Here is a 9133-nt window from a genome sequence, read left to right as displayed (position 1 = left end):
TTGAGTTTTAAGCAATTGAGCCTTACACACATGGAAAAGTCGAATTAGGTTTTTTGGCACTAGGGTTTGCACAAATCACCTTGGCCGTGTGCCATCAAGTTCGAAAATTTCAAATTGGTATTTACCAATATTTTCTCTTTAGTTGTTTAAATAAAGGAGAGAATAATATAAGATATTGTCATATATTTTCTCCTTATTTAAATGAAAGTATTTAGGAGAATATATGAGAATATATTTAAAGGAAATAATATATTCTCATTTATTATCTCACTAAATAAAATATTCTCTATTTAAATAGAGAATAATATCCCATAGATATTGATCTGATGGATGAGAGAAAAATTATGATTCACTTGTTGAGATCCAATGGTCTAGATTTAATCCACTAGTGTGAACCTTGGTGTGAACACAACAAAAGGAAATAAAATATTTTGGAAGATTCCATGAATATCTCATTTTACTACTATAAATAGGGGTTCATGAGAAGGCAAAAATAAGCAATTAATTTGTGAAAAATTCGTGCATTCTAGCCTCCCTTGGCCGTGCACTTCTGCCTCTCCTTCCCCTCGGAAATTCGTTTCCATTCTTAGTAAAATAAAGACTGTGCCCACTCATCTTTCTTATTCGTCTCGGAGATTACGTTTCGGAAGACTAAGGTGTCATCCTCGAGTCCTTCATCAAGATGACGCAAGGAGTACGCGATTGGTTTATGAGCGTTCTGTAGCTGAACCGAAAATCAATGTAAGTATTCGTTTTTCTTCAAATCGTTTGCTTGATAAATATGCTCTCATGAATTAAATTAATTAAAAATAACTAGATCTTGTTAATTATGACCATAATTTAATTAGCTTATGATCAGCGTAATTAATTATTTTTTCGCAATAATATGGTTATATGGGAGAATCATCTTAATTGAGTGGTATCAGAGTGATTGTTCGTGTCTGATACGCGCTTGATTCCCCAACAAAAGTTTGTTCTCTTTTCCACATCGATTTGTCTAATCTTGATCAGACTCCATCTAGGTAAGCCAAGACTGAACTCTCCTTTATATTAGAATTATATTTACTCATCGTGACGAGTGTCCACTGATCTAGTCAGTACGTGATCAAGATCCTCCAGTTCAACCCGTATCAAGAAAGGTCAATTAATCTGTTATACCTTTCTTGATACATATTTACTCTAAGCACTGTTGCTTCCTCAGCGAAAGATTCTTCCGAACGTACAAACTTTGGAAGTGCCAGCAATCTATCGGTTCTGGAATCAACCCTTAGGTGAGTGAACATTGACCTTCTTTTAGGAAGGCTGGATTCCGTATCTGTCAACCACATCCCACTCGAATCATGCTCCGAAAACTCCCAAGACATAAGTTGTGATTAGCATGATAGTAGCTTTTTAGCGAATGAGTCAAAGAGTTCGATAACATGATCCAGTGTCCATGATCACTTCAGGATTTAGATCAAGTCTCACTGTGACCATCATAGTGACCTCGGTTAGTGTGTCGTAACGGTACTTAAACGACACATCTACAACCAAAGTCTGTCCGAGTCGTACACTTACCACAAGTGTAGAATGCTCGCATATCGTGATCAACCTTCACTAGTGTTCCGCATATATGAATTTAGATATAGCTGTCCAAGCATGTATCAGTCATCGACCATCTTTTAGCAACACCGTCCAAACTCGGGTGCCCAGCACGTGACTCAGTTTAATACGGAGGCTATGGATGATAGTTGCTATTGATTATGATATTCAGACCTCAACCCACTAATCATATGATGCTAATAAAGTAAACCACTATTCTATTTAGTAATTATTTATTTATTATCTATCGTGGGCAAGAATTCCTAATAGTACCTTGGGTTGCCCATGACCGTGGGGAGATGCAAGGCGGATATCTTTTGCTATATAAGGGAAAGAGTGTGGACCAAGGTTAGTCGGTGGAAAGGCTTCTTTTTCTCGATGGCCGGGAAGGAAGTTATCATCAATGCGGTAATTCAAGCGATTCTGAGTTACGTGATGTCGTGCTTCGAGCTCCTGGTTAGTCTCATCTCGGAGATCCATAGTATGACAGACGGTTAATTTTTAGTGGAAAAGCACCGAGGATAAAAGGAAAACCCATTGTGGCAAATAGAAAAAAAAATTGTAGAAGAAAATCAGAAGGAGGTATGATGGGATTCCGAAACCTCTATTGGTTTAACCAAGCTCTCATTGCCAAGAATGTGTGGCGTGTGATCCGGTCCCTGGGTTCCTTGGCGGGGCGGGTCCTTAAGGAGAGCTCCTTCCCGGAGCCTTCGATCCTCGAGGCCCATATCTCATCGTCTAGCACTTGGCTGGGGTTGGTGTGGGGCAGAGAGGTCATTACACGGGGATCTAGGTGGCGTATTGGTGCCGACTCCAAAGTGGACGCTAGGAGCGAAACTTTTATCCCAAGATCCAGGAATTTAAAGTGAGAGTCGCGTCTCGTATCCTGGAGGGCATCCTGGTGGGAAATCTGAAATGGCAAAATGGGAAGTGGAACGATGGCCCTTCTCGGAAATTGGTTTGATCCCGATGACGCTCAAGAAATCCTAAAAATTCCCCCATGCTTGCTGATTTCCAAATATGCCCTTTGTTGGCATTATTCAAAGAATGGTAAATACACGGTGAAGAGTGGGTACTGCGTCTTGTGCGACAGGTTAGAGGTTGGAAGATCGTCGAACCCCTGGCCTCTTGAACGATGGTGGGAAGAGCCGTGGAGACTCAAAATCCCTCAAAAGACCCGCCTTTTCCTTTGGAGGATGTGCCATAATTGGACCCGCACTCTTGGAAACCTTACTAGTCAGAGAATGAGAGTCTATCCGAAGTGTCCCCACTGCAAAGCTGAGAATGAGACCCCCTTCCATACTATATGGGGGTACTACTCTATCTCTCTTCTTTGGAAAGCCACGGACTGGTGGAAATATGTTAAGACCACCTTCTATGGAGATTTGATTGGCTTTCTGATGGGGAAGAAGGATGAGCTATCTCGGATAGATTTCGACACAATTGTAGTCTTAACGTGGAGCTGCTGGGCCCGAAGGGATGAGTAGGTGCACACGGGGAGAGTCGGTAACCTTATGGATCTAATCAACTAGTCTACCCTCTATCTCGATGATTTCAGGCAAGCGTTCCCGGCGAAACGGAGCCTCTTCTGATTGCAGATGTCCTGGCTCTCTCGGTGGATGCTGCGTTTATGGCGAGGGATTCTCGGGATGTTTCAAGAGGAGTTTTCCGAACAACGATGTGAAAAGTGGTGAGCTCCTTTATTACTCCGTTGCCATATGTCTCATCTCCCATCCAGGCGGAGCAGCAAATCTTCAAATGGCGAAAGACCGTGGTCTCCAGAAGATCCTGACTGTAGCACAACAATCGAGTTGATCAAGAACCCGTCTCCCCTCTACAGCGAGACCAGTCTATGGATCGACAGCATTCTTGCCCTGCGTGGCTTCTTTTGTTTTCTAGATTTCGTTTATATTCCGTGGGGCTGTAATCGTGTTGCTCACTCTCTAGCTAAGAGAGCTTTACTTTTTGATGATCATGTGGTATAGGAGGAGGCTGTTTCTCCTTACTGTGTTAATCTTGTTCTGGCCGAGGTGCCTAATTAAGCTTTTTTTGGTTCTGTCAAAGTGAAATTGTCTTCTTCTTTTTCATTTTTTTTTGCTCATAGTCTATATATGCTAGACGCACGTATATTCCATTGCTCTAGATGGGAAAATGAAATTTACTTTGAGTGCCAATGTGTAATATTTTATTGCAAAATTTTTTGTAACATTTTGTAAATTTTCAGGCAGACAGACTATCCCATATTTGGAGGGTAGTACGTCAGGTTTTTAAAGGGATAGCCACTCGATAAAATGTGTCACTGTATATTAGCATGAGAGCGTTACATAAAAGTCCAATTGTCACCTCAAACGCATAGCCACTGAATTAATATATACAGCAAGATTTTCGTTCATTATATTCATGATCACAGATATATAATTAGTCACAAACAGCCAGGGACACATTAAATTAATACATACTGTAACAACTTGCAACCCAACATCTAAGAATCCGGGGACGTAACTGCAGAAAATTATATAAAATAGGGCCACTTTTTAATTTATATAAAAACAATTCCTCTGTGACCGGTTATATTATTCCAGTGCAGTAGTGACCATCGTATATGTGTGTGTTGAGTGTATATATATGACACTCTCTCTCTCTTCTCTCTTTCTTCACAAAAAAACCTTCCCTTGAAATGGATTTGAAAACCACTGCTATAAAGTTATCTCAGCTTTCATAGCCTTTCAGAGTTCACACTTCACTGTTTTTCAAAATTCAAAAAAAAAAAAAAAAAACATTTCGTATTCGCAGAAACCGAAAGATCTTAGCTTTTAGGGTTTCGGATCCTCCGATCCGCTTTAGTTTATCCTCATTATCGCTCACTCGCTGTCTCTCAGATCCTTGGCTGAATCGAAGCCAATGGAGTTCTGATTCGTTTTTGCGCTGCACGAGGTCAGTTCAGCTTTCTTTTTACTTTTCGTTTTCTTAGCCTGTGCTTTACTTTCTATGGAAATGGATGAAGATCCGAAAAGAAGAAGTGAAGTCGAGCTTCCACATCTTGCGATCTCGTGGTTTGTTGTTTGTGCGGACAAATCCTCGTCTCAAGCGGATTTTGGTGTTTTTGTTGCATTTTCTCGTTAACCGGTGTATTGATTATCTTACTGTTCGTTGCATTGTGTTAACACGAGTGGATCGATGCGTAGTACACTAAAGTCTTGGTTTAATTTTATTAAAATGATTCGCTTGTTGATGTGATGATTATGTATTTGGTCTGATGTGCTATTTTTCTAATGGGTACATAGGAAAACGACATGCTTGTATGCATAGATTTGCTGTATCCATTGTTGTTTTGTCCGATTGGGTGAATTTCTACTTTGTAATGTGATAAAATTCGATTACCAATTGCGAGTTTGATCGATTGAGTGCTAAACATGATGAATCTGACTCCTAGTTAAGTCAATTCCAGTCAATGGAAAGGTGTATGCTATTGAACAACTGCAAATGTGTATGTTTTCATTAAGGGAGTGATCTCTGACTATGATACTCTGTGGTGTTAGTTCGGTCCATTTATTTTGTAACTTTCTTTTGTGCTTGTTTGTTTTGTAGTTTCATTTTGCGAAATGGATTCGGATTGCGCTGTTTCAGCTGATGGGCACGAGGTGGCCCATCAAAACGGTGTTTATAAGCAATCACCAACCCTCGGAGATGATTTCGTTGTCCTGGACAGTGATGATGATGTCACTGCCAAAGTAGATTTGGACGGTGCAGCGCCAAATGGGAACCAGAAAGTCTTTGTGAAGATGGATAATGGCTTGACAAACAGCTCATCCAGTGAGGATGCTAAAGACGGGTCGAATAGCCGCGTTGAAAGTAATGGTCTACCGATTGCAAAGGTAAAAAGTACTTTCAGCTTATATACGTGTATATATTGCTAGATTCTAAACCTATTTGTTTATATGCTTTGCAGAGAGTGGTAGCTAAAGGTTCTGATGATAGAAAAAACACCAAATCCCAGAAAGGTCTAGGCATGAGCAAGAATGGGAAGCCCTCGGTCACCAAAGCTGCTCCAGGAAGTGCATCGAAGAAGAATAAAGACAAAAAAGATGGAGATGCGATATCTGTCGTTTCAAATGGCTCTGTTTCTTCAAGTGTGCAGACTAGAAATCCCACTGCTAGTAGACCTGCTACCGAGAACAAGGTTCTTGTTTCCACTTCGGAAGTTGATCTTACATTGTTGATAATCTACATATGTTGATATCTGATACTTGTTCATTGTTCGTTTTCCCATTAGCAATCTGCAAAGTCTGAGGCAGCGGCCTCTGAGGGTGTTATGTGAGTAGTGACTCTACTCCGTTGTTCCTTGCAAATTGGTTATTAACTTTAGTATATTATTCATTTTATAATACAAATGTCAAGTTAACTTTTCCATTTCTTTTTGGCTTGACAACCTGAATCTTTGAGCTCTTATAGTGCCAAACCGAAGCTGAAGCCTTTGACGAAAGCGATTCCTGACCAAGTGGAAGTGGATGAAGATAATTCTTCTTCGTATCCTTGTTGAATATCTGCCCTTTCATTTATCTATGCTTCGTACCTTATTGGGCGAACACCTTTGTATTGTTCATGGTGGATGTTTGTCCTTGATTCTCTTTGTATCACAGTCCAACATCGGCAGAGGGAAGATCTCGTAGAGTTGGTATGCTTCCGAATTATGGTTTCAGTTTTAAGTGTGACGAACGAGCTGAAAAAAGGAAAGAGGTAAATTATCTGCTTCCAAACATTTTTTTTATATCTTATTTACTTATTTCTTTGTTTTATAAATAGGTATGTAGACTTTTACTGAGTGTATATTTGGCAGTTTTATATTAAGCTCGAAGAGATGACCAAGGAAAAAGAAGAAGAGAAGACAAATATGCAAGCACAGTCCAAGGTCATATTCGATATGTTATGTATATTAAGTTATATAATATATTCTAACTTAATGACATAAATTGAATTGGCATTATCTTAAACAGGAAAGTCAGGAAGCTGAAATCAGGAAGCTCAGGAAAAGTCTGAACTTCAAAGCAACTCCTATGCCAACTTTCTACCAGGAGCCTGCCCCTCCTAAGACGGAGTTAAAAAAGGTAAGCGGCTTCTTTTTTTTTTTTTGGCTGTTGAGATATATATTACACACACACACACATATATAACCTTACTGCATGTGTCATACCTAGTTTTGTTGTCTTTGTTTGTGTCACTAAGCATTGTAATCCAGTGAAGTGCTCTCTCAATGTGGTTGATATAAGTTGTAGTATGTCTTTTAGTACTGAAGATATGATGAAGGTAAGTTTGGGTCCTAGAGAGAATAAACTTATCAGTGCAATTTCGAACTATCTGAGACTAAGAAATGTCTGTTGAGAGACTGTTTCTTGTATTGCTCCCCCTAAAGTTCACTTAATTTTAAAATGAGCTGAACTTTGTAGATGAGAATTGTGTTAAATAAGCACCAGGATATGATTTCACGCAAAGCGATTAGGAGAAAAAGTTATTTTTTTATTTATTTTGCAAAGAGTCACTATCTTTTAAACTTGCCTTTTTATGTTACAGCTTTTATAAACTTTCTGTAGATCATATACAAATGAATTTAAATGATTCAATCCTGGAATTGTCATTACGCCTCCGTCTAGGGTTGCTCTCTGAAACCATTGGTCATACTAGCGATCGCCTTCCGGGATTTTGAGTCTTGAGATTTCATTAATTATAGTGTAACCGCTTCATTCAAATGTTTTTCTTCTAACTGTTGATCCATTTTACCAAATGTTCTCTTTATGATGGTCCCCTTGGTGTGTATAAAGATTTACTTGATGGTTCTTGACAACCTTTTGCAATATATTCAGATTCCGAGTGTATGAGAAATATAGATAAATTGCAATATATTCAGATTCCGAGTGTATGAGAAATATAGATAAAATTAAATGTTTTTCTATATGTTGATTGTCACTTTCCATTATTCGCAGATGCTTTCTTCACTGTGTTCCTTAAACCCGCCAGTAGAAACTGTTTTTGTACTTTTTTTTTAAATGTACTTTTTTTGTATTTTGATCTTATCGATTAAGTTCGAGTAAAATCATTACTTTTAAGCCCTGGGAATTGTCAAGGTAGATTATTGGGGTGTGATTCTAGATCCTTATTTTCTTCGTTGCAGATACCGACAACAAGACCAAAATCTCCCAAGCTTGGACGTAGAAAGAGCCAAACTCCTGGCGAAAACAGCCCTGCCACAAATCAGACCGGAAGAATGAGCCTCGACGAGAGAGCGTCTCAGAAAGCACCCGTAGTTGTGAATCCAAGGAAGCCACTTCGCAAATCACTTCCCAACCTTCCATCTGAGAAACTCTCTTTACCCAATCCAACAAAAGGACGTAAAGCCACTCCTTCCAAGGCTGCCACAGCCGAACAGAAAACGAGCTTACCGGTTGCGAATTCGGATCAGCCAAAGATAGCAAGTGAAGCCGAGTCGTGCGCTCAAGAGGATATCATTGCTAGGGTCACGATTCAGACCCCCGACGCAGATGAGGACATCGTTGCCAGAGTGGCGACTCAGATCCCCGACGCGGATGATGATAAGCCAGTGCTCGAAGAAGAGCAAACTCCGCTCGCCTCAGCGCAACACCCTGTAGCATTGGAGCTTTGAGGAATGTAGGGAAAAATTCGCTGCGTAAAACAAAGAGCCATGAAGCCGTGGATCCTGTGAATTTGAAATAAAAGAGGGAACCGAGAAAAAAAAAAAAAAAACTACACACAGACGCCGAACGAGGTATTAAAAATTGTCGAATTTAGAGTTTGCCGTTTCGTTTCGATTGTTTTCAACTCGCTCTGGTCTTTTAGTCATTTTGGTATTTTGCAGCAATGTATGTAACTATTATCAAGGTTGTGATCTTCTAATTTATATGGTGTCGTAAGTCTGCCTTAGCTGCCAGAATATCGAGAAGAAGGAAAAAAAAAATATTGGGAAATTTTGGTGAAGTCTGTCATAGATAAACGTTAGTTCATGATTGGAAGTATTGTTCTAAGCCATTTTCATTTCGAACAACTGGGAATTGCTTGTCAGTTAAGTCTCATCTTGTGTTGTGAACGTCCCTTTTCCTGTTTTCTTCTTTGTCCTTCTCTGTTGAATTTTTAGGGCCTTATCTATTATGTGAATATTGACTTGTGCTCTTCTTTATATCCATATATTGCTACATTTGTAGATTAATATCAATTATGCATCAGACTTCCATCATTGAATTTATGTAGTTTTTTCAAGTATTAAAAATTCTCATGCAATTTTTTTTATTAAGGAAGCAGAACCTATTGCAATATACACAAGTTTTTTTTTTTTTTTTTTTTTTTTTTTTCTTCACTATATCAAGTTGATGAACAATCTGTTAAATCTAATAAAATAATCGACGCTTAGCTTACCCGTGAACGATAAACTCATTTCCCTTTCATTTCTGCGTTTTGTAAAAAAATTTCGATTTAATTTTACCGGTTTCTTAATAACATCCCCCTAAACCCTGCAAAAGTTGTGTGATCGGACATGATCATTAAA

At 39.1% G+C, this 9133-nt stretch overlaps 1 protein-coding gene across 1 annotated transcript; it reads left to right on the top strand.

Annotated features, from left to right (window-relative positions):
- The first annotated feature begins 4224 nt into the window (after window positions 1-4224).
- Window positions 4225-8767, top strand: LOC149391567 (TPX2 (targeting protein for Xklp2) protein family). Its single transcript, XM_089619165.1, has 9 exons — window positions 4225-4515; window positions 5170-5456; window positions 5531-5761; window positions 5855-5895; window positions 6034-6108; window positions 6222-6318; window positions 6419-6490; window positions 6576-6686; window positions 7748-8767. The coding sequence occupies exons 2-9, from the start codon at window positions 5184-5186 to the stop codon at window positions 8234-8236; spliced, it is 1389 nt and encodes a 462-aa protein (XP_089475291.1). The 5' UTR covers window positions 4225-4515; window positions 5170-5183; the 3' UTR covers window positions 8237-8767.
- The last annotated feature ends 366 nt before the right edge of the window (window positions 8768-9133 follow it).

Source organism: Urtica dioica, chromosome 7 (genome assembly GCF_054948205.1).
Source record: "Urtica dioica subsp. dioica isolate 48M chromosome 7, U.dioica_male_clone48M_v1_H2, whole genome shotgun sequence".
Taxonomy (NCBI): Eukaryota; Viridiplantae; Streptophyta; class Magnoliopsida; order Rosales; family Urticaceae; genus Urtica; species Urtica dioica.
This window is presented reverse-complemented; position numbering and strand designations above follow the sequence as displayed.